Source organism: Tympanuchus pallidicinctus, unplaced genomic scaffold (assembly GCF_026119805.1).
Source record: "Tympanuchus pallidicinctus isolate F22 unplaced genomic scaffold, pur_lepc_1.0 scaffold1, whole genome shotgun sequence".
Classification (NCBI taxonomy): domain Eukaryota; kingdom Metazoa; phylum Chordata; class Aves; order Galliformes; family Phasianidae; genus Tympanuchus; species Tympanuchus pallidicinctus.
This window is the reverse complement of record NW_026294618.1, coordinates 52,105,475-52,131,432: the sequence shown is the minus strand read 5'-3', so window position 1 is coordinate 52,131,432 and position 25,958 is coordinate 52,105,475. Positions and strand designations below refer to the sequence as shown.

At 36.5% G+C, this 25,958-nt stretch overlaps 1 protein-coding gene across 7 annotated transcripts in view; it reads right to left on the bottom strand.

Moving 5' to 3' along the window:
- Positions 1-2,315: 2,315 nt before the first annotated feature.
- Positions 2,316-25,958, bottom strand: part of LAMA2 (laminin subunit alpha 2) — a 322,448-nt gene continuing 298,805 nt past the window's right edge. For 3 of the 7 annotated variants that reach the window (XM_052671039.1, XM_052671059.1, XM_052671070.1), the window contains 13 exons: positions 23,337-23,457; positions 21,996-22,214; positions 20,286-20,434; positions 17,061-17,237; positions 16,048-16,261; positions 13,872-13,931; positions 11,273-11,385; positions 9,735-9,924; positions 7,486-7,641; positions 4,730-4,883; positions 4,288-4,418; positions 3,454-3,676; positions 2,316-2,589 (listed from right to left, as the gene is read on the bottom strand). In XM_052671039.1, the coding sequence (XP_052526999.1) occupies positions 2,435-2,589; positions 3,454-3,676; positions 4,288-4,418; positions 4,730-4,883; positions 7,486-7,641; positions 9,735-9,924; positions 11,273-11,385; positions 13,872-13,931; positions 16,048-16,261; positions 17,061-17,237; positions 20,286-20,434; positions 21,996-22,214; positions 23,337-23,457 (2,062 nt within the window). In that variant the 3' untranslated portion in view covers positions 2,316-2,434. The other 4 variants (XM_052671048.1, XM_052671101.1, XM_052671093.1 and 1 more) reach the window with 3 other exon arrangements.

Here is a 25,958-nt window from a genome sequence, read left to right as displayed (position 1 = left end):
ATTATGGTTCTGAGACTCAAAGCCTGCTATTTTCAGCATTTTTGGTCTGCGCACCAAGCTATGAATCTGTTGTACAGCATAAATAAATGAGTAAAAATCATTCCCAGATACTCTGCTGAATCTTCACAGTCCAAAAGCTTTTCTAGCAATGCTTGATGCATTCATTCAATGATCTATTAAAAGCAGATTGTAAAAACTACCTAATTTTTTTTTAACTTGTCCATTTGCTAAAGTAGTGGTTGTTTCAGCCTACTGAATTTATTTCCTTTAGGGAAGGACACCAGCTGGTTGATTCTTTCCACTCCAGAGTTTGAGAAATGTAGTAATGTACGTTATTTCTTTGTTTTTGCTCTGTCCCACACATTCCTCCAAGGCCATGTAAGGAAGAAATAATTCAATAGATCACAGAGTATAAAGGTCTCTTTTTTTCCCCAATTTCTTTTATGCAGTGACTCCAGCATTTGTTCCTAAGGCAAAGCCATCTTTGTGAAAGAGCATTGCTGACATATGTCTGGGTGGGTCAGTTGCAGTTCCCTGCCTCTGAGGGAGGATGTGGAACTGATTTCTGGCATTCTTGTCTCAGTTGTCTCAATTTCTCTCGGCTCTGAAGTCTGAAAAAATGTAAGAATTTGCAAACAAGCTTATGTTTAAAGGAATACAATGTGCTGAATAGAAATGAGAATAGGGGAAAATGTCTTTGACCTAGCAAATGCCTGTGGATGTAATGGGCAAAATGGCTTGGCTGGTTCTGGCTTTGTATAGAATTCATGCTAATAACAGAACACAGTCTGCAGTTTTTGGGTTCATATTTTTTCATGAATTTTGTACATGTTCAACTGTATTTGAAATTTAATAGACTATTAAGCTTCTCAAACTAATCCTGAAGTATTACAGGGCTAGGAGCAGGTAAATACAGGGAACATAGGATAAAATAAATGCATGAATGAATACGTTACACTTGGAATGTGCATAATATTGCATGGCCATTAGCTGTTAACAGTGAAACACCAATTGCAAGTGAAAATTGGAATACCTGCTGAAGTCAATTCATGGCTACACAATCAGATATTTTTGAGTATATCCAATGAATTTCAGAAACCAGAGCGGAAATGTACGTGTCTATTATCCTCTCTTGTATTTCTGCAGTGTTTTCTTCTGTGTCTGCTCAGAGAAAAAAAATTGTACACCAAAGGTGCTATTTGTAAAATACGTGGGCTGCTCTGAGGTGGTACCCTACGGTAGGTAGTATGGGTCAGTGTCCTGTTCTCTAAATGTCCCAGCATCAGTTTGCAAAAGTTAAGCTTGACTATGTGAAAAAAATCCATAGAAAAGAAATAATAGGCAATTTAGTGATTATTTCCTAGTCTTATAAAACACACTGAGCACTGATGAAAAATCACCAGGATTTGGTATTTCAGCATGATCAGAGAAGCAACTTCTCTCTTGATGCCAAAACGGCTGTTTGCAGAACACTCTAAATTTTATTTCAGGAAGATCTGGGTTGGCTACTGCATTCAGAATACTTCACAAACTGACAACATCAAGCATTGGAATCTGTTTGTTTAGGAAGGGTTTGATTAAGTCTGTGACAGTAAACATTAGTGACATGTTCCACACAGTGGTTTCTGGGATTTCCTGCTTCATCTCCATTCTGCTCTAATGTTGTGTCAGCTCTTGCCATCTTTTATGAAATGGGACTGTGAATTTTGCTATGCGTAACTTTAAGATTGTGTTGTTGTAGGGGAGTAGTATCAACATTTTATTATTATTATTAATAATATTACAGAACATTTTAAACCATCTCTCCAGGTAAATTAGTAGAACCTGGTTCAACTCTCTTAAGTCCAGTGTTCAAATAATACAGCAGTAATTTTAGATGTAACGTGTTTTTTGTAGTAATGTCAAATCAACCAAACAAGCAGAAATATTTTCCTTCTCTGACCATAGCATTACAGCAATCATGAAAAATTTACTTTTGAAAACTGCTGAAAGGACCAAAGCAAGCTTTTTTGAAGCAAGGTAAATACCCATTCCTTTAAATGAAGGACAGAGGTGTGAATATATATGGGCGTATTCAACTCAGGCTGGTAAAGGAATGTAAGCACTACAGTGAAGGAACATCCTGCTTAATAGATGGTATCACTCAGAAGAAGTATGCTGAAATGCCTCCATTTCAGACTACAAGGAAAGGGATGGGGTGACTAAAGCAATACTTTTTTCCCCCTCCCTTGATAAAAGGCAGGGAGAAGGTTAATTATGTTCTCTGGGAGGTACCCTGAAACGGCCATTTGAATGTACCACAAACACAACTCGCATACTTGCATGAAAACATTTTATTATGAATGCAATGTATATATAGGCTTTTTTGTTTGTTGGTTTTATGTTTTTAATCTGAAATGCTTATATGAACAGGCCCATATGAGCTGAATGACAGTTAGCTTGCAGGGCATGACGCCTGAACACCCTTCAGCTCCAGAGCTTTGCTGAAGTTAATCTCTTGAGGTTTAGCAGTACCCTTGGTGAGCTTCAGAGATTGAATACATCCTTTGAAACGAATATTAGTGGTCAACCCAAACTGAGTCACACCGTCTGAGGGAGGAAAAAAAAAAAAAAAAAAAAGCAAAAGGAATTATATAAGTTTAAGTTGGTACTTCTGGCTTTTTCTCAGTTTTTTGTTTGCAAACTGGAGGGAAATGTTATGATAAGTATAAGAGAATTGACCATTTGCAAACACTTGAACTGTGCTTCCAGAAAGCAAACTACTATCAGATAAGATTGATTGTTTATGAACGGATGAACTAGCATTCATTAACAACATAGCAGTAGATGAAGCTAGCTGCAGATTGCAGCCCAGTTTGGGGTTCTATTCAATTACTTCTACTCGAAGCAAGTTCCCTAAACACTTCCAGACTACTGAGCAGCAAATTTTGATTAGTTTCTTAAAATAATAATAATAAAAAAATCGCTATACAGCAAAGATACTTATTGGAAAGAGATGGTGATCTCTCATCTCTCTGTATAGGATGTTGTACATTTTTCAATTCCTTAAATTTCACAGGCTGATACATGCACAGTGCCTTGCTTTTTCAATGCTATTCTTCCAGTACATTTAAATTTGTCAAATACTCCTACTACTTGATTACTAAACAAGAAGGTACTAAGTGGGAGGCTGCGTGCATTGTGAGCAGCATAAGGCAGAAAGTATTCTTGTTCTTTTTGATAGTATCTCCATTTGAGACTGTGCAGGAGGATTGGTGAGAAACCCTTAGGGATGCAGAACTTACTCTGAAAAGGAGCTGGATGCAGAAGCCACAAGTTTCATGCCAAGTGATACAAATGTGGCTGCTTTTATCCATCAGCTTTAGTGTGCTAGTCCTAATTGCATTTAAGACGTTATCAAGACAAGGTTGCCAAAGCACAAAGAAAAGAATTACTTGTGCTTTGAATGCTTACCGGGATATCCTCCAACAAAGACAGGGTCATTAGTATCTGCTGAGGTTGAGGCCCTGTTTGGACTGTTACCATCCACCGTTCTGTCATCCACAGTCAGCTCCAAACGGTGTTTGATCTTGTTTGCAACAACCTTGTGCCACTGCCCATCACACAAGCTGGCTGGTGCATCAGGCTCATAGACAGCAGAGAATCGGCCTGCACCATTGTCAACGTGGAACATCACCTGAAATCAGGAGATGAATGTGAGCTAGTTCTCAAAATGGTTATACAGTTTTTATTTCTATTGCATTTTTGAGTATTTAAAATCAACATGCTAAATTATGCACACAGAATCTGTTACTAAATCAAAACTTTAATATGTATTGCTGGCTTCCATAGACTCAGGGAGGCTCTGCATTATGTCACTTAGATAAACATAAGTAGAAAAGTGTAAAATTGTTACACAGTTTGTCATTTTCTAATTTTTGCCTTAGTTTTTGTGCCCCCTCTCTAAATAGCTATCTTTACTGATGGAACACTGACTGTTTCACTGGACCCTGAAATAAAAGATATACAAAAAATTGGTGTGATTTTACAGAAAAGGGTTGTTCATCTAAGCTTTTCATATTCTTACTATTTAAGTATTGATGTTGCACTTTTAGTAAGCTCAGGTGCTACAAAATCTTTTAGAAGATGTTTGTAGAAATATAAGAACCCCTGGTTGTATGGGAAGTGGGAAGTCCAGCATGTAAGACAATCCTGACAATATACCTTGAGACTGGGGAGGTAAGTTTGCATTTAAACTAAAGTGCTTCAAGAGCCATTATATGGAGTCAAGGCTGCCTGGCTACTCACTTTTCCATCCACTAATTCGATGCCAAGTCCATCCATTTTCTGGCTGCTGACTCCTAGAAGCACACCGTTCGCTTGTGTTGTGCGGAATTCAAATTCCACAAGCAGATCTGTTCCCACCTTGTATGCACCGACTTGGAGAGAAAAGGGAAGGCGTAGTGAAGAGAAACATTGTTACATAATTCCTAATAATTACGCAGTGTGTTGCTGGAGTAATGCAAGATAGTTGCCCTCCATAATGTAGCACTATTAAGGCACTCCATTTCATGTGAAATGTAAGAAATGATAATGGTGGCTGTACTGAGAATGAGGCCTTGCTTAGAAAGTCATGTATTCCATCTCTAGGCAAGGTAATTGAAAGTTCTAAGTGATATTTTTTCAGTACTGGTCTCACCTTGCTTCCAGGCAACAGCAGTGAATGTCTGGAAAACAGCATCTCTGTTACCTGTTTTGGCAAAGCCTGTTCCATCGAAGTACGTTCCTTTCTGAGCAGTGACAAAGCATTTTCCAACACTGAAGCTTGAAGTTGGGTTATCCAGGTCAATAGGTGACTCTGTCATTTTGAAATTTCTGATGCAGCCATCAATGCTGTAGGTGACCTGCATTCCACATTTCAAACAAAATATATAACAGTGCTCAGCATAAAGGCCTAAATTTTATCATCAAAAACTACTTTTTCTCTGCTTCTCTTCTGGATTTATGGAGCTGAATGAAACTTGAATTTTACATGGCTAATCCTTAATATCTGATTGTAATTGGAATCTAATCTCAGTTGCATGGAGGATGAATAACATTACTTTCCAGAGATGTGATCTGACACATCTATTTGGCTTAATGGAAGGAACATAAAATAATATACTGCATAATGAAACATAGCAAATTACATCAGCAGTGCAGGAATTTAATGTCCTGTACTTTACCTTTTTAATTGACTAGGTTATAGCGTTTTTAAGTAGACAAAGATATTGGATATAGTTCTCTGGGCTGCTGGTAACTTTATGAGTTTTTGTTTTTTTTTTTTAATTTTTCCCCCTCTCTTTTAATCACTTTACTGTAGGCCTATTGTTGCATGATGAAACTGAGCTAATAAGTATAGGCACCTGCAAAAAATGAACAGAGCCCTTATGTAAAGGTTGTTGGTCACACATAATTCTACACATAACACTCTACAGAGCTAGTGACCAGACTGATAATGGCCACACTGTTGGACTGAGAACAGGATTTGGCACAATTCTGTGACTGTGGGTGGTGGTGTGTGCCCACCGAAGCTGACAGTGTGAATAAGTGAGGTCTTGGATGAGGGCAGGACAGAGGGGACGCCGAGGCGCTATTCCAGTGGCACCTCTGCCATTTCCCATTCTGTAAACAGCCCCAGAGCTCTCCTTTTCTAGCTTTGCAGGAGCTACATCTTGATTCTTAGCTATAGATAAAGGCCTCACTTAGTGAAAGAGAGAAAAATGATAAATAAGCACTTTCAAGAAGAAAAGTAACACATTGTAAGTAGTAGGAAGGAGGAGAAAAAAAACCACGTAAAATGCTGTGAAGAAATATGTATGGATACAGAAAAGAGAAAGATACACCTGTAGAGGGAAGTCTTGATTCTTCACACAATGCCACATTATATGCAGTGGGTTATATAGCTTATTAGTACTAAATAAACCTGTACAAAATGTTCACTAAATCTTTAAAAATATCAGTGAATATATTCAGTTCCGATCTGAGAAATGCTTTCTATCAGATTTTTCGTAAGACTTTTTTCTAATTTCTAAGTGAAAATCATCTACATGTCTATATATTTTGTTACTAAGAAACTCCATAACACAAAATAAATTTTGCCATCTTTACTGTGAAAATCAATCATAGAAATGCAAGATTTGTAGACAGCTTAATAACATTCTGTACTTAAAAACTTGAGTTTCCATATAGAAAAGCAAACTTGGTTACATTTTAGTATAACAGGCTGCTAAAATTCAGCTTCTTCTGAATTATGAGTGCTAAAAATGTGATATCTGCTGGAGCCAAACAAGTAGCTGTCGTTTCTCTGCACTGAAGAGGAAAGATAGCTCACCTACTGGTATGTACGAGACTGACGCCTAAAGAGGTTGATGTCTACTTAGCAGGAAGCCTAAGTAAGATACTACATGCTTTCAACTTTGCTTCAGAGACTTTATGTGAAGCCTACAACACAATATTCTTTTAATACATCATGAGATGTATTTTACTGAGAATGACTGAATGGCAGGCAATGATTTTTATCATCTGTGAACGACATTTGAAGTCACAGCTTCATTAAATCCCAAAGCACTTAAGACTGACAGAATCTGACATGATTTTTATTGCCAGACTGAGCCATTTATCTGCTTGGGTTCCCTCTATTACTTCTGACAAAGAGCAATAGGTAAGGATTTAGTGTTACCTTTCTTCTTAGATTATTATTTGTAAATTGCAGTTGTATTTCAAAGGATGTAATTTGATAATACTGGGAATTACAGTTTAGGTAGCTATGTATGTTCTTGTTCTTCATGCCTCAGTTGTGTTTATGTAAATCCACATGATCTTGGTGAGGGAACACTTTCTATTTAATCCTACTATGCTTAAGCCAAAATTATGCTTGATCTCTCTGGTCATTTGTTTACAAAAGTATCTTTTGTGTCAGCAAGGAAGCTGGGCATTTAAACTAAAACAGTGATAAATATGCACATTTAAGGACAACAGAGTTTTCATGGTCTATTTCAAAACATGGACTTGCCTGGGTTAGTAATAACAACACAAACCCAACTACTACAGTAAGCAGCAGAAGTACTGGATGCTTTATCCAGGATAGTTTTGGCTTCTGCTGCTTCTCTTAGGAGATGCTTTCACTATTTATTGGTGCATACTGCTAGATGAATTATGGCCAAGAGAAAAGTCAAGTAGCATTCAGGATCTTATTCTCTGGCTGTGTAGTGATCAAAGTGGATGCTTGGGTCAAGTTACCAAGTTACTTTTCTGTAACAATAACTGCTTGCTATTACTAGTTTTTTGCATTAACTAGATTCGAAGTCCAGTCCTCCCACACACACAAAGTAATATATCTTTTGTAAAGTCCACTTCATCAAAATTCTTGACAGTCTCTGGAAAACAAACAAACAAACTGGGAAGGCATGGATACTGATCAAGACATGCTTAAGGAGTGTAGGATACTTAGTGAAACTTACTTACCGGACCAATTCTTCTAGTTGTGTAGTTTACAGGCAGTCCTCCAACGTAGAGCATTCCCACAACATCCAATATATCAGCCTTTTTTGGACTAACAGTCCTGTTTGAGAAGCTATCTACTATGAGGATTCCTTCTTGCTTGGTTCGAATGACTTTTATCTAAAAAGAAGCACAAATGTAATACAATTACAGACAATTTCCTTATAACAAAGAGTTTCTAGATTGAACTGTTGGGCTCATTACAAAATTTATAACAATAACTGAGAAAGTAGTGGTTAGAAGAATGTTTGGGTAGCAGTTGTGGATAGTGTCCATGGAACAGCTCCTGTGTAAGGTTTTGTGCAAAAACATGGTTGCCTTTTATTTAGACATGGTTCAGGAGACATCATGAATATTATTTATTAGAATTACTGAAAAGATGTGGGAGTCCTTTTGAAAGCTACATTATTATAGCTATATATATATATAAATAAATAAATAAATATATATATAAAATATATATATAATATATACATTACAGGTTTATATATATATTATTAAAGCTATATTACATATAGGAACACTACAATATTCTTTTTCCTAGAACCAGATAGTAATGTTAAGTACTAAAAGTAGCAAATGTTGAATGATTAAAGCATGTGTTGCAAAGTTTTATTATGGTATGGTCAGGGTATTACTGACGTTGTGATTCCTTTAGTTTCAGTGTACCTCACATCACAGTTCAGGCTGGAGTAGTGCCAGCTGTGTTTGTAAGGCTTCTGTTCAGAGAATTGGGCTGTGGCTGTGAATTGCATTGAAGGCATGCAGATGCTGCAAAGCTGATGAGGTTCTGTTCAAAAACAGTAAACCTGATGGAAACCTTTCATCTTAAACTAATTGAAAGATTTTTTTTTTTTCTGCTTTCTTAAAGACAATGCGTGATCTTTTATTAAAGAGAGATTGCGTTTCTCTTAGCTCTCCAAAATGTATTTTCTTTTGCTTTTTGGGAATTCTGAATTTAGATTGGCCTCTATTCTTTCCTATAAAGTGGCGTTTACTACAAGGGTTCATCTTTCACAGAGTGTCAAATTGCATGCTCAATGAGGATAGCCTTGCATTAAGAAATAGATATTCCAGTTAATATATTTAGAATATAGAGAAAACAAGGCTAAAAGTGCAAAACACATTTGTTCTGTATTTATAGAAGGTCATAGCAAAAATTATTTATTATTATTATATTAGTTCACTGCCAGAATTCTAAGGCAGTAGGTAAAACTCATGAAATAACGACTACAACATTCTTTTTTTCCCCTTATGAAACTACCTTGTATTTAGAGTGTTTGCTAGCATCAAAAAGGTCCTGAATAAAAATCCAATGAAAATAAAATTCCTATGGTACAGCTGAGAATGAAGCAGAGAAGGGCCAAGGATGGCTACAAAAAAGGTGTGGTATGACCAAATGAAGATCTTACCCAAGTGCAATTAGATTTACTTGTTTGGTGATAGAGTTGTGGATAGTGATTATATCAACATCAGTTTCAAAATGTAATAACTATTATTGCATATAACTGGAATACAGTTACCTGTTTTCTTCTGTGTCTTTATTGTTGCCTTCAAGCTTTTATTTTACCTAATAAGTATATATGCATCTGTTGTCCTTGGCCCAATAAATACTGAATATCATGGTTCCTTCCCTTACCACCAGAAAGCCAGTTGTGGCATATATTGATAAATGATTCCTCTCATAAATTTAAAAAACAGGCTGTCAAAAATACACCCATGAATATAAAATGTATTCTCTAATGAACTGAATTAATGTTGCATGTTGAATTTTTTTTTTTTTTTTTTTTTTTTTTTTTTTTTTGTTCTTAGCACTGTGTCTGAACAGTGATGTCATCAACATTTTAACAGCTGGCTTTTAAGGTGTATTCAAACACGATAAGCTGATGCTCACTGGAGTCCTGTTAGGAGGGAGGAACATTTCTGAAGCTCCTCACAATAGCTGGGACATATTCCAAATATGTCCTGTAGCATACATTTCTTGGAGGAGAAATTTCAAAGATCAACACTAATATTTTTTTGATAGGTAAGCAGTACATGCTCTCACAACATTATGCCTTAATGCATACGTTCTGCAGAACACAGAAATGTCTAATTGAAGGCTTAGCTTGTTTAGACTACATTTCTGCAAGTATCTTAGGGCAAAACAAAGCTCTCAGCTTTTTTTTTTCCTTAAGATATAGGGAGTAATTTAGCATTAGAGACTGTAATACCTTGTGCCACTGGCCATCATTTATTTTATTGGAAATCATTGTGTTGGTGTCTCCACTCCCCAGATCATAACTGAAGTAAGGCAGTCCATTCTTTATTTGAACAGTAGCAAAATCAGCATGGTTGATGCGGGCCATATAAAACAGCAAGCCGGAGTCAGCCATTGTTCGGACTTCAAATTCAATTGTAAGTCTGGAAATCAAACGAGATAAAGAGATAGGAGAGTCAAAGTGAATGTTATTCAGAGTTGTGCAGTAGAGAAAATATCTCTTTGCATTCGTCTAACAAAACTTTACAGCTCGTAAAAATGAGTTTACAAGCGCAGCTTACTTGTCCATCGGGGGTTAGGCAAAATAATTTGGTCACGTGTATGTTGCATTTCACATACATCTGATCCTTGACACGTGAGTGTTCATTAGCCCTATTACTGTGGAAATACAGAAGTGCAACTGTGGCATAGAATTTGGGGATTCAGTTTCTCCGCTGCAGCTGTCATTGCTGGAAAATCCCAGCATTTGTAAAATTCCAGCGGCGGTACCCATTATTCAGACACATAATGTTCACAGAGAGGAGAAGGCCCTAGGGACGTTCAGCAAATGCTGAGTGTCTAATGAGTCCTACTGCCTGAAGACAGGTTACAGAACTTTTAAAGAGGCAGAGAGAAGACTGTACAGTTGGAATATTAAGCACTAATTACCCGAAAGTAGTTGATCATATAAATATCTAAAATCATTGCATGAAATGGGTCAGGCCTGGATTCTGATTTGAAAAGATATTTGAGGACCATAAGATTATATTTTTCTTTTAATTGTTTTCCTAGCTTTCTAAAACTAGTATAATTAAAATATACAGTACAGTCTCTCTACAGGTAACAAGTAAGTGGGAGGCTGGTGGACTTGTAAATTAGTACAGCAGTAAAAAAAATGCCCACTGGTGCAATACAGTGTATTTCTTAATAATGTGTCTTCACAGAAAAAGTGAACAATTAACAAGTTATAGCTTCCCAAACCTGCTGAAAACATCTGCATTTTTAGAAAAAGCTCTTGGAACTCCTTTGTATGTCAATATGGATGGGAGGGGAAATGTAGCTGCACATTAGGAGGTCAGTGTCATTTTGTCTGTTTACTGTCCAAGCCTAATCTTACCTACTGCAAGAAAGCGAATATAAGGTTGTTTTATTGCAAGAAATTAAGTTACTGAGCCAAGAAACTTCTTTCTAAAAAGTGATCTATGAACTCAATCACATCACTTGGTTAAATTCTTTTCTGCTTTTTTTTGTTTCTTTTTTTTCCAAAGTCAGTTTAGGATCTGCATGTGCCTGAAAATTTACAAAAAATTAAAATGTTTTTGTGAGGGCTACTGAGATGAGCAGTTCATTGCCTTTTAATGCTACTTATGTTTTTGCAATGGAAGGAATTAGACATGGAATATGGTCATTTTTAGATTATGCCCATAACTGTGGGAGAAGTTTTTGTGACTCTTATAAGTGGCATTTTATTTTCACGTTATTTCATCAAAATTCATTATCAAAATAACATACCTGTTTTTCACTTTGGTGTCATCAAATGCTACAGCAATATGGCTGTTCCTTGAAAGACCAAATTGCTTGCCACCTTCCAGAATGCTTGGTTCTATGTCGGCAGCACAGGAATCCTGAAAAATATGCAACGGTCATGCAAACTTTGTATTTTGTATCTTACCTGTGTACAGGATGGAAGTCTTCCAACAGCTCAGGAATCAGAATATTTCTTCTAGTCTAGACACTAGCCCTGCACTTGTCTGGTGTGTTGATGTCTCCCCAGGCTAGCTGAAGTTATAAAGCAGTATGACAGGAACTTGCTTTAAAAGCAGAGCTCATTAAGTTGGTTGTAAAAGCAAATAAAAGTGATATATTAGCATTGCTGCTTTTATGCCATCAGTGGGTATTTACAAGATTCTTAAGTGATTTCAAGGCAGCTCAGTGTACTCCTCTCTCATATAACTGAGTTTTACACCATAGGATCCATCTTACAGAAATGAGGTCAGACTTCAAATTTAAGGAGACGCTATCCTGTCAACTTCCAGTTAACTTAAAAATAATGAGCTAAAAGTATCTACAGATCTTGCATCTGTCAATGAGCCTTCACTTTTTCATATATATGTATACAATATTTATATATTTTTTACGTTTTTTTTTTTTTGTTTAATATGTTGATGTTTCCTCTGTTGTGGTTAAAAGGCTCGCACCAATGGTAAGGGAAGCAATTAATTGATTTATAGAAGGTAACAACTTCTTAAACTTCTTGAATCATCTAATGCAGTCACTACCTGGCATGTAGATGAAGAACTCCCACCCCGCCTGCTTTACTTTTATTAAATTTAGAGTGATACAACAACAGCAGGTAAAACACCTCTGCCAGTATAATTTCCCCTTTTTAATATCATTGGGTCTTTAAATCTATGGCCCTGAAGCTCTAGGGTGCAGCTGCCTGGGGCAAGGAGAGACCATGGTAATTACCAGCTCCTACTCATGCCTAGTTTTTGCCTCCCACTGAGAGTATTGTGAAGAAACTGCTTAGAAGATCTAACGCAAGGACAACAATACTACAGGGAAAAAAACAAATGTTGATAGCTGCAAGTTCTGTTTTTAAGCATTGTGCCTGATATCATTTGGAGTTGCTGGCAGTCTCTTATTTGAGCCCAACTCAGCAGGGACCTGCAAATCACAAAGTGCGGTGCTTTACTGACAAAGAACTCTTTCTGTGAAACATTTGGGAAATGTCATGAATGACTCATCAGGCACTGAGATTTCAGCTGCAAAGAGGAAATTTCTTTCTCCCTTTCAGTCAGGTTTTCAGTGCTGTTGTATTTTTTGCTTTACACGTCATAAAGACCTTCACAGCAGTGCAGAGAACTTCTAAAATTAATTTTCCTCAATTAATGCTCTGTAGAGTAGAACACCATACATCATGACACATCAGTGGGCAAGGAATGGGGGAAAAAAAACAACAAAACAAACAAACAAACAAGGAAAATTCAACAGGTCCAAAGAAAGTTATGAATGTGTGATAACAGACTTCCAATGAGCATCAAACAGAAAAATGAACTGTATTCCAGAAGTGCTGGGTAGAATTGAAAATTGTTTAATTATTTTAATATTTATGAGTTTGTCTTTTAGCTTAATAGCTACATCAGTAATAGATCATGTATGTATCAATCTCTATCTGTACATAGTATCTTCCGTAGCATTTGGGCTTGTTAAAAGCTGGAGATAGGGATAGTTGCTGGTACTAGAATAACAGGAAAGAATAGAAAAATAAACTAATACATACTTTCCTGTGGAATACTTTTACATATTTAATGTGTAGAGGACATATTCTGCCATTCAGTTAACTCCTTGGCTGGTTTCTGTTAGTGCAGGCTCTGGCCCAGACTCTGTAGCTGCTCCCCTGCAGCAAAAGCTGCAGTTTTTCTGCATCTCAGCAGGAGGACTGTACAGAAATGTAAGATGTGAAGGAACATGCTGAATACACCTGCGATGGTTGGAATTGCACCAAGCATATAGCAATTTATTATGGATAAATATTGATTAAAAAAAAAAACACTGTCCATTGGGTTGATGGGGAAATGTCAGTAAAAAAAAAGAAACATCAATAGAGTATGCTTGCAGGTTTAATTTAGGTTTTATTTAGAAGGTTTTATTTAGAAGCTTATTTCTGCTTTCATTTTAGCTAAGGACAGCCAGCTTTAAAGCCTCCACGAGACTGCCAAGTTAGCATAGATTGTTGGCCTATATTAAAATATTCTGGTTTTGTTTTCTCTGTAGCAACTTTAAGGTATCCAACACTTAAAGGCTGCTCAAACATTTATTGAGGCTGCTCAATAATCTCCTATATTACCTGAGAGCCTCAAGACTGAACTCTTCAGCTGCATTTTCAGGTATCAGGTACTCAGCTGGTAAGTCAAGGAGTATGAATCACAGTGAAAATGAACAACAGAGAAGCCCACTGGTGGACTGTGTCACACATTCTCTCCAACCAATGCTGTATTAGTAATCACAGAGAATGTAGAAAAAAGGGAACACGGGTGAAGCAGCACTCGCAGCTCCTTGGGTTGTGTTAATAAAGCAATGAAGTAATGCTTGGAAAAATGGAAGGTACCGTCATGAGGTCAAATGCAGGCGTAATGCTGGCACTCTTCATTTCAGCGGCAAGCGAGTCCTGAGAAGCAGTGAATAATATGAGGCAGAAGCAGCGATTACCCCAGCACTGGTCTCAGCTGAGAAACATTTTGGCACTTGCAGGAAGCAGCAACAGCAGAGTAGTGACCAATGTATTTCACAGTTCTTGTACTTCTAGATCATGTTGCCTTTAGTACAGGTATGAAACTTTTTTGTTTGTTTGGGATTTAACTCCCACTCTCTGCAAAAATACACAGTGGAGATTTAAAGAACCTCTAAAAGGTCTTAAATAAAGCAGATAGGTCATTTAAGCCTCTTAAATGGAAATTATTTTTTTCTGCTGTGTATTCTACATATACAGTATTTTTAAACTGGGCTTCTGTCTAAGTGTAATTGTCTCATTATTAAACCTTAGTTAATTATTATGTTGCAATATTTCCTAGAAAAATACTTTGGAAAACTTAAACAAGTGTAAAAAAAATAGTCCAGAAGCTTGCATTATTTAATGTAGTTTCAGATCTTTGATCTGTCTTGCTTTTCCAAGTGAGAAAGTGGAATAATAGTGTTTTATTTGGATTTTTATTCTGAACACCATTTCAAGTTATCACAGTTCTAGATACTTTATACAAAACTCACCTAGTTAAACCACTAGAAACTATTTCCATTTTAACAAAGAGATAATACTCCAGTTCTCTCTCTCAAATATTTCACGCTGTTTTGACTGCACTCTTTTAGAACAGTGATCATTAAGACTGGGTAACCCTTTTTACCTTGTCACTGCATGGTTCCTTATCTTTGTACAGTAACCTCACTATGCTGTGTATTTACTGACTTTTAACTGCAAACAAAAATGCATCAGAGCCCCTGTATTACAACAACTCCACCTCGTGGGAGTTAATCAAAATGCTGTCCTGAAGCATGAAAAGGACAGTATATACAATTCTGGGCCTAAGAGCTAGGTATAAGTACGATGGAATCACAGAATTGTTTGAGTTGGAAGAGACTTTCCAGATACACACATGGTTGCATGTGTTTTGGTGTCTGACAAGTCCTAAATAAAACCACGCTGTGTGTGTATTTGGCTAATTATGTGGCCATGAATCTCAAACATAAATTAACGGTTTTTGACATAAGTTTGTACCATTAATTTGGTAGAAAAACATCGCTAAACATTGTTTTCAGGAAAACCACCTATGAATTCTGAAAATGAGGCAGGTAAAATGGAATGAGAATTCAAGTTCATTTCTCTCTTGCTGACAGAATTACATCCTGATTAATCCCGACTTTCAGCTGGTTTAGGAGCTCCTTCACAAATAGTTAAAAAAGCCAATCAGAGAAACTACCCAACTTACTAACTTGGTTGTACCTGTGTGTGTGCGTGTGTGTGTGTACATACCACACAAACTAAACCTATATACTGTATAAACCTATGGTTTGTATGGTTATGTAACAAAATGCAAATAGCTTTTCTCCTCAGGGTAATTTCCCACAGATATATTATTTATTTTAATACTTAGATATCTAAGCTTATATCTGTTTTGGACAGAAACATCATCAACTTGTAAAAGATGTGCAACAGAAGTTTCTTCTTAAATGTCACTGCATAAGGATTCTGTTATTTAGCTTCTTAATATCTCTGGCAACCACTATGGAGCTTGATTTAGTGTTGACTGGGGTTTTGGTTGTAAAGTCCCAGGACAAAATTTATAAAATAGTGGTGGAAGAATTGCCATATAAAACACCTTCAGTTTACCTGTTTCTTCAATCCTGTCACTGAATTGGCTGTTATCACATGCTTCAGAGAGCAGCATAAGAAATGTTATAATGACAGGGATTTCCCACAGGAAAATTTCCTTTCCAATTCTGATCAGGCATTGATGGATTTACATCCAGGTGAATGTTCAGAGCTAAGTATGGAAGCCAAATGAAATTTTTGTTGCTACATCCTTCTTTAAAATACTGTTAAGACAGTCCAAGCAAATATAATCAAATGGATTTCCATTATCCGCACATTTTGCTGACAAGGTGTTCCCTATATGGCATCTTGCTGAATTGTTAATATTTTTTTGACAAATCATTCTTGATGGCTCATTTTTCATTTTTGCCTCATAAGAAAAACTTTCAAACTTCAACTAGGTGAAGTAATCTACACTTACAAGTGGGGAAGATATAGATGTTGGAGGAGGTGGAGAGCCTCTAGCAGGAGGTGTCTCTGTTGTTTCTTTCTCTACGTCTGGCTGAGGTTGGATCAGGACTGTTGAATGAATTGGTTTATCTTCTTCCTCTGGTGGCCTGGCCTCTGGTTCCAGAGAGGGACACCGGCCAATATCTGCATTTTCAAAGGTCACATGTTGAGCGAAGTCCATGGGGCTGAGAATACATGAAGAAATCAAGGTTTACAATTAGTTTTTCCACTGTTTTACCACCTATTTTTATCAAATAGCTATACACTGCAGTTTGTTTCCATTTCACAGGACACAACTGCCAGGATTAAACCATGTGGTTTAATTTCTGAGGTAAGACGCTTAAATTAGAAGGGATAGTCATCACTTGCCTTCCTACCTACAGTTAGCACAGGGGCATGCATGCTCACTGGCAAGTTCTGTTGGCCTAGGAAGGCTGAATCACATGGCAGAGTGGACCTTCTCTCTCTGATGGAGTGTGGACTGATGAGATTCTAATTTAAGTTCTTGATCTATGTTAAAGTTATATAAAAGAAAAAAATGGAGAAAAATGGACCTGCAGTACAGGTTTTATTTTATTCAACGTCCTCTTTCTTTTTACTTAAATATTCCTTCCAGATTATTGCAGCAAGTACTTTCCACAAAGTAAAATAATTTATTCAGTATTTCTTAGAATTTGGATGCTCTTGGAGATCAGCCTCACTTACATAAAATAAAATGTTGGACTCCATAAATACCTATCACTGAGGTAAGCCTTACTGTAGTGTTACTGTTGAATCTTTCAGGTCCACTTTATGGTTAAACAGCTAAGCACTACATAGTCTGTAAAAGAGTTCATTAACTGTGCATCCTATCACAGACAAAAATGCAAGGTCATATTAAGGAATCAGAACATGTTATAGAACTTGTGATTTGCTGCAACAGTGAGGCTTTTTTCGGTAGCCAAGGCATTTAAACAAACATTTGTTGGCATTAGTGCGACTTACATGGCGTTAATGACGAGATTCCATATACAGCCCTCAAATGGTGGTATGTTTCTGAGAGGCGCAGTGTGAAACTGAGAAGAAGTACCCCCGACAAAGAGCTTCCTAACAGAGATGGGCTGGTCTGTTGGCAGTCTCTGAGACTGGACTTTGTCTTCATCTACTTGAACAATGAACATCCTGTGGGGGGGAAAAAAGCCCAAACATTTAAAAGCAAAAAACACAGATTCTGGTTATCACTTGTATTGGCATCACCATTTTGCATGCTCTATTTGTTCCTGCAGCAGCTATTACACTGAATGAACCCAAATGCTACAATTAGCGATTTACACTAAATGAATATTAACCCTTTAGGAGGTTTCCAGTTACTGCTGTGCTTCCTTGGGAGATCTCCAACAGAGTTTGGCAAAATGGTGCTGCGGAGAGGCAGTAACATCAGCCTCTGGATGAACAGTAAGAAGTGGTTTGTAGTGTGACAGCAGTGAATGGCAGGAACCAAGCCTGCTGTACTGTGATGCTACACAGTCATACTGTGCTCAGTGGGATGGGAACAGCAGGGGATTGCTTTTCATGCGGCTCCTTGTTTCTTGGTTTGTACAAGCTATTATATTCTTGCAGGGGGGCAAACAGCAGACTGCTCTGATTGCAGGGAATTAACTGCAGATAAGCACTGTATGCTTCCTAGAAGATCTGTTGCTTTTTAAATTTCTTTTTTCCAAGGGAGATGGCAGAGCAGAATGTTCGATTCTTCATCACACACTGATGCAAGCGCTATAATTCACTCTCGTGGGTACAACACAGGCTACAAGTTAAAGGCAAAGCTGTCCCACAGAATACACTGCTAAGGGCATAAAGAAGATAAACTGTAGGCTTCTGAAATCACAGTATCACTGGCTGATCTAGCAAAGCCAAGAAACGGGGAAAAATGAACAAACAAAATATATAAACATGAAGGTATGTATCACATTTACAAAGAAACCTGTTGAAGGGGAAAGAAAATGAAAGAGTTTTCCAAGCCATAGGTTGCATATTCTGGAAAAGCAGTATTAACATAAGTTCTGTGGAACCAACCAACCTATAAAATAAGGTAAAGCACTGAGAGTAAAAAAAAAATAAAAAAATAAAAAATTAAGTTAACTGCTGTCTTTGAGGCCATTTGCTATTGAAAGATGGAACAATTTTTGAAGAGAATCTAGCTAAAGATGAGCGGAGTCATGAAGGTTGGATAATAACTTCAGTATGTTTGAATGTGAAATGTGAATATAAAATGTTATTTTACATAATTTCTTTATACTGTAGAATTATATTTAATTACTAATGTTGGATAGCAAAGGAGTATTGAAAATGTTGACTGAAATGAGATCCATTTTCATATGTAAAATACTTGACTTCGTTATTTAGGCAAGTCCTACACAGAACTGGATAGTTATTCAAGTACCTGAATTAAATAACTGACATACAGCATGAAAGCGTTTCAATTTTCTGATAAATGCTTGTGTGTTCGTTTGGTATGGAAAACTGTAGAGACAGAAAGTTGTATATTTTACAGAGGATTGGAGGAAGTGCATATTAAGTGTTTTGAGGGATCTGAAGAATCTCTAGAATTTCCCCCAGATCCCTCAGCAATAGAAAGGGAAAGGTTTATCTAGGGTCAATAACTTAGGTTTTGTGAAATGTCCCAGGGAGGACTTTTCTCCTCAATGGCTTCAGAGGAAGAATAGGGAAACAAGCCTGTCAGATCTTGAGTTATTCTTTGTGCTGCTGGATGGATAGTGATTGTTGACATCTTTGTCAGCTTACATACTTTTTATCTTATCTTTAACCATTACCATAGTAAACATTTTGGCACCAAGTGGAACCATACAATAATGTGCATTAGTTGTCAAACAGTATCCTATAATTACTTTAGAAGAGAAATCAAATAGTTTATAATTACATGGGCAATTAGCTGTCTGGACAGTTTTCAAATGACATCCCTCATATTTAATCAAATAAAGCTTGTGTTCACAAGGAGGAGGGTGCTAGTCTTAATTGATGTCTTTTCCCTCCATTTCAGCCTATAGAAACTTGTAAAGTTCAGACAAATTGTGTTGTAACAGAGCTACTTAAAAAAAAAAAAAAAAAGCCTTGATCATTCATCTAACAAACATCATCACTGGGTGGTATTGTGTAGCAAATATGTCTTGATGTACTCTTACAGGTCAAGCTACTGTACTTACTATAGCACTGCTGGAAAGGATTATCTTTGTTGTTGAGAGCTTATTATTATCGTTACTGGATAATTGTGTTCTGTCACAGCAGCACGTAGTGTTTTGCCTAATGCAACTGTAAAGTAACTGTAAAGTAATTTTTTCTCCTAAGGAATTTGCAGTTTTATTATTTATGAGATTTAATAATACCAAAGAAATTGAGATTAAAAAGTCATACTGACAAAAAAAAAACAAAAAAAAAAAGAGATGAAAAGAGAGAGGATAGAGGTTACAGAAGGGTACCTGGGGACTAGAGAAACCAAACCTGTTGCTCAAGGAGGCCATGGTTTTACCAGGCATAGAGTGAAACCTAACATTCAGTATGTTTGAGTAAGTCTCTTCAATTACAGCTACCATGTTTTGTAACATGCTGGCTGTTACATTGCCTTTCTAATTTCTTTTTAACAAAGCAAGAAAGAACAATGTAGTACACAGTGCTCTAATCCATTGGAGGTTGGTACAGTAAATGGCCACTGCAGCAAACTGCTTGGAGCAAGGGTAATGTCAGGCCATAAATAACACTTGCTACTTCAGTACCACTGTTTCTAATTACTTCCTGAGTGATGAAGTAATAACAAGCATTTCTTATAACAGCTCAGAAAGGATAAAGAAAGCTAAAGTGAAATTCTGTTTGAAACAAAAAGGTCTGAAAAGGTGTGCAATGGCTTTCCAGCAATAAAAAACACTGCTATTAATCTCTTACTGTGCATCTTCAATGTTTTGCCATATTTATCTGGGCACCATTGTGTATCCAACAATACATGGCTTTTCAAAAAAGTTAAAACCTTGCTTTGTGGTATAATAAGTTTCCTGTCAGTACTAAATTCTGAAAAATTTGTATAAGGAAGGAATTACACCACAGTCTTTGGCCTGGTGGAAGCATTTGACTGGATTGCTGATGACACTGGTGCAATCATTTTGTTAAATGATGTGTGCTGCATTTGTTAAATGATGTTCTGTAGCACTGCCACGTTGTTACCCTTTAGATCTTTCTATCCTCACAGAGTGTGCTCTGCCATCATGAAACTTGACAGCTTCTGGTCTGATGGTGATCCTGTGGGGATCTTGGATTCCAGTAGAGATATGCACTTCCAGTCGACCTCTGTTCAGGAACACTGCATAGTAAGCCTGCAATGGACATGTTGGTATACAAAGGTAAGTTACATTTCAAAAGACACAATTTTATTTAGTTTTACATTACTATGTATGCTTTATTTTCTTAAGTTTGTTTTTAATTTGTTCACTATAGTCAAAGTATTGGAATTACAGTTCTGCTGCTGCCCCATTCAGACTCCATAGTATTTTCATAATGATAAATGAATGAGATTAGGCAATTCTGGAAAACCTCATCAGAAGAGTTAACTCTCTGCATACTTATTTGCAGGGTAGGAAGGAGACTCTGGACCTAAAATTATTCTGATTTTTGATTTTCCAAGGTCTGGATTTATACCTATCAAAATCTGAATAGCTTTGGTCTCAGAGTGAGTTCTGCATCATTGGGCTGGGAAATCTCACTCACAGTTACTCTAGCAACCAATAACATGTTGTAGTGGATATCGAGGTCTAACCAGTTACTATAGCAATGTGTGTCATGCTCACTTCTGTGACCTGAAGAGCTGGATAATGATCAAGGAACCCATGCTCTGAAGACAATGTCATGTGAACTAGTCTTAATAAAGAATTGTCCCTACAGCGTATTCCTTCAGATCACTGGGGGCTCTGTCCCAAAGTAAGTATGAAGGAAAACAGTGAAATATCATTTCCCAAAAGAAAGAAGCCAAGTATTTTATCATCACTCTACTATGTCTATATATGATGTTTTTAATTAATCAAGACTTGAACAATTTCTAACATCCATCACTTTTCTACCAGTTAGCCATTTAGACTCTGCAGGTATTTTCTCTGAATAGATTGACTTTCTCCTCTTCAGAAAAAAATTATAGTGCAGATTAGTATTTTAATGGAGAAAGAAGACTGGAGCACTTCTGAATTACAGATCCCACAGTAATGATACTAAGCACCAGGGGGATTACACTGCGCTGCTCTTAGCCACTTGATTTTTTATTTTTTGTCTCAGTGAAAACAGAATGATTGTTATGTGTGTCTATATGACCAGGAAGAAGAGATGTTTCCAGGTATAAATAGTGCACAAGTAGTACTCAGGATGAGGACTCAAATTCTCAAATACTTAAAAAAACATACAAAAACAATATGAGAGCATCTATATGAGATATGCTATAAACACACATGATAGAAAAACAAATCTATTGTTTAACAACAAGCAATACATCACAGAATCATAGAATGGCCTGGGTCATGGGCAGTCACCAACCACTGCTAGACTAGACCAGGCTGCCCAATGCCCCATCCAGCCTGGCCTTGAATGCCTCCAGGGATGGGGCATCCATAACCTCCTTTGGCAACCTGTTCCCATATGTCACCACTCTCTGAGTGGAAAATAGCTATCTTATTGTGACTCTTTATGAGAAAGGTAGGTTTTGTGGGTTTTGTTTTTTTTCAGCTGAGCTTCTATCAAATTTTCAATTAAAAAAAAAGGGTAATATTACAAAGGCTTTTTTCTCAATTATTGAATGTAACTGAAGTATAAAATAGTAGCAGTGCCTTGGAACCAAACTGAATGGAAGAAATTCAGTACAACTGTGGGTTTTCTTTATCCTTTGCCTTGTACCTGTCCAGTCTGTCTGCGTTTTCTCTTCAAAGGGTCAGTTTTCCTTCCCGTGTTCCTGCGCTTTCTCCTGGGGGGAACAACTGTGCCACTTGAGCCAAATAAAATGATTCCAGACTCATTCTTGGTGCTGAAGGAGAGGTTGATTTCTGTGCCCACATCAAAAGAGACAGGCGGCATTTCCACAAAGCCTTGCTTCGGGAAACTGACTGTATAAATATTCTGTAGAAGAGGACAGAAATTTGGATTAAAAACAGTGTATGAACAAAGAGAAACATTTACTAACTAAAATTTAACTAAAACTATGGAAATATAACTAGGGTGAAGAGGTGGAAAGTAAAAAAAAATAAAGAAATTTACTTTTCAAAATATTGTGCAAACATTATCTGTTTACATCTGCTACATGAGAATAGTTCTTGAGTTTGTTCTTATTGAAATGCAAAGCTCTAATCTGAATTTGGAATATCCTCCCACATTAAAAATATCTGCTCAGAGGTGTTGTGATTTTATTTTTTTGTAATATGAATGTTTTCCATACAGTTAATACAGTAATATTTTGCTTTCAAATCAGTACCCGTGATAGCAGTATCTAATGTGAACACAAACTAGATTGTATTATTCTTCAAACTTGCTTCGAAAATACTCTCCATTACTCAATCAAAGTACTTCACTATAATTGCTTCACTAAGCAGCACTGACTTCTTGATGACCCAGGCTTGTAGGTGAAGCATTTGCTGCTTATGTCCCAACTCTTTTTGATGCCACTAGCACCATTTAAAGAGTGGAGTATGTTATCAAATAATAAATTGATGCATACTCCTGAAAATTTTCTGTAATTTCTGTCAATTCTTGCACTCTACCATCCGGGTAAGACTAGCCTATGTAAACAATCATTTTCATAAAAATAATTCACCTTTTTTTTCAGTACAGGTATATTTACTTTTTTTGCCAAGAAATCTAAAATTGATGACAACAAATATGAAATTCTAAAGATTTTTTTTGCTAAACTGCAATAAGTTGCTAAAGAATTTGAACTATGTGGTTGTTCACAGTTCAGCTTTACCATTATTAAACATTTTAGAAAATCCTACATTGTGTAAACAGTTGTATCTCAGCTGTCCAGGAACAATATCCAAGAAGTAGGGATCTGGAAAACTGGCTTACATGTTAATCAGACTCATCCATCTTTCTCTTAAATATACCAGTACTGACATTCACATTAGATCAATATATGCAACTAAACACATCTTGAATTGAATCAGAATTAAGATGTTTTGTCCTAAAATTAGAAACCAGAAAGCATTTATATCTATTAAGACCAAAATATATTGAAGTCCTACTAACCTCCAATGTACATCCTTTGGTTAGGCCAACAAAATCAGGACTACTCAATATATTATACGGAGTCCTCGAAATTTCTATCTCTTTGAGGCAACCTGTGTATTTCTTTAAGTTTACTTCAGGTCTAAAAAAAATTCAAAAGTACAATCTATTTTCAAAACCAGACTTTAGGGAACACGTAGATACATGCAGTTTTTTGAGATGTACAGATGCTTGATTTTTGTTTTTAATTGCACACAGACAGACAAACAAATACATCTTGCTTTCTACCAACTTTCCACACATAAAATGTTTATTACTTATCAAAGGTGTAACAGAGGATTCATTGCCTTTGTCAACAGACCCTTCTTTTCTTTCTTCCTTAGTAAAGGAGTGCTGTCACATTAAGTGTTTAAGTGCAATAAGCTAAGGCAAAAATAGATGAGAGAAGCAGTATTGAAAATGATAACAATGAGGAGAAACCTTGACTGGAACAAAGATGTTTCATTCATCTTTACGCATGCTAGATCTTAATGAAAGAAACTTTTGTAGTATACAACAGTTTTTGAGGAAGTATTTGCCAAGGTGTGAAATAAATTTCATTCAATATTTTTCATACTTTAGGAATCTTTTATGTTCATGTGGACTGACATTAGGTTTCTTTATATTTTGAGTATCTTTCCTATGAACACTGCTGTATATTGGTTTGAAACATAGGAAACACTTGATTTTCTCAAGTAGGTAATGAAAATAAAACACTTGGGTTTGTTATAGAACCTAATTACTCATCCAAAGCATAAAACATTATGATAGAATTGCAAATTTCCAAGTTTTGATTCATCAGCTGGAAGCTGGAAGAAATGAGAAAGCCCCTCAAAGTTGCACCAAAACTTGTATGCTTGAGTGCAAAAATCTGATCTGCAGATTGCAGGCCTGGGAAAACCAGAGAGAGACCATAATTGCTGGCAAGTTCTGAACCAGGTTTTCACAAAGAAAAGCCTTACAAAGGAGATTAAGGAAAAACAACTGTCATTTATACCATGAGACAAAGAAGCACTAGTTAATTTTGCTTACAATATTATAGTCACCCATGAGTGCTGTCAGTTTAATAGAATATCTGAATAATATGAAGAGCTCAAAGAAAGAAAAATGAATTTGGAAGATTAATAAGGAGTAAAGACTGACAAGACAAAAGGAACAACTCAGCTCTCTAAAAGGGAAGAAAAATTTTAAATGATTGTTAATTCCAAAATTAAACCATTTTGCACAGATATTGTGTAGCTGCGTGTTTTGGTACTGAAAGCCATTCTTTGCATTATAGCCATCCTAGCAAGCGCAGTGTATTTTCTTGCAAACTTGCAGCCCTTATGTGACTCAAACAATCTGTCTTACTGAAATAATCCTTATTCTTCTATATTCACAACCATGTAAGTAAGTTTTGCTCATCTTTCTTTCATTTGCTGCTGTTTCCCAGCAGCAAAACCCATTTGCTGTGTCCCTGTGAACAATGCCCATACTCTCCCTGTCATTGCCATTCAGTCCTGTCCAGTTCTAGGCTGCTCTCATGCTGTCTGGTTACAGGCAGCTGCTGTAATTGCTGCTTATAATTCCTAACCCATAGGAACTCTATATCCTTTTAAACATCTAATATTTGCTTCATGCTTTTTTAACACTTCTTTTTTATTTTGTTCCCCTCCAAAACATACAAAACAAGGCACAAGTTCATTCAGACCTCAGATTATTATCATTATTTTTTGTGCCAAACTAGTATCATTTTCAAGTGATGACAAGAAAAGATACTGGAGCATGGGAAGAAATAATCTAGCTTTCTTTGAAAGAGTGAAATTCTTGGATTGTGGTAGGGAAATTATATATTTCTAAATCAGGCCAGGAATAAAGCTGCAAGACAGAGTCAAGTTTGATTCTTCTCTGAAAACTCAAAACAAAACTAGTAGAAGCAAATTCCTGCAAACTGAAATTACAGTAAAAATCAGGTGACATCCTCAATCATTTCCCTAGCTCTTAAACTCAGAAGTGGTAAATTTAACAAAAGTCTGCACCGTAGCTTTCATACCCTCCACAGTAATTAATTCACAGCCTTGGAGTGCATTGCTCCCTTGCTGACCCTAGACAATGCTGCTCTCATAAGCTAGAGATCTTAAACTTGGAAATACAGCTTGCTATAGCTTTGCCTCCAATGCATACCAGGGTAATAAACAAACACAGTTGAATTAAGCAGCTGTGTGAAGAAAATAGAAGTTATTTGTGTAGATGTGGGCACAGCATGTAACATGGCAGCGTTAAGCACTTGGAAGCAGCTTTGCTTGTTGCAGCAGGAGCAACTTGCTGAATTAACAGCCTTAGCATAACAGCTGGTATAAATACTACCTACACGCTGCTACTGCATAGCTGCTTCTGCTTTTAAGCTACACTTACTAGACATGCAAGTCATGCAAGTAATCTGATTATTTTTACCTTGCTTTCATACTATGATGAGAAAGAAAGACAAAAAAAAAAATAAATCAAAATTATGTTAATTATAACTAATAACACTTATTAACAAAGTTCAAAATATTTCAAAATGAAGTAGATATGTAAACAATATATAATGGATAATAAGATTCTATATACACTGTCAGTGTATGG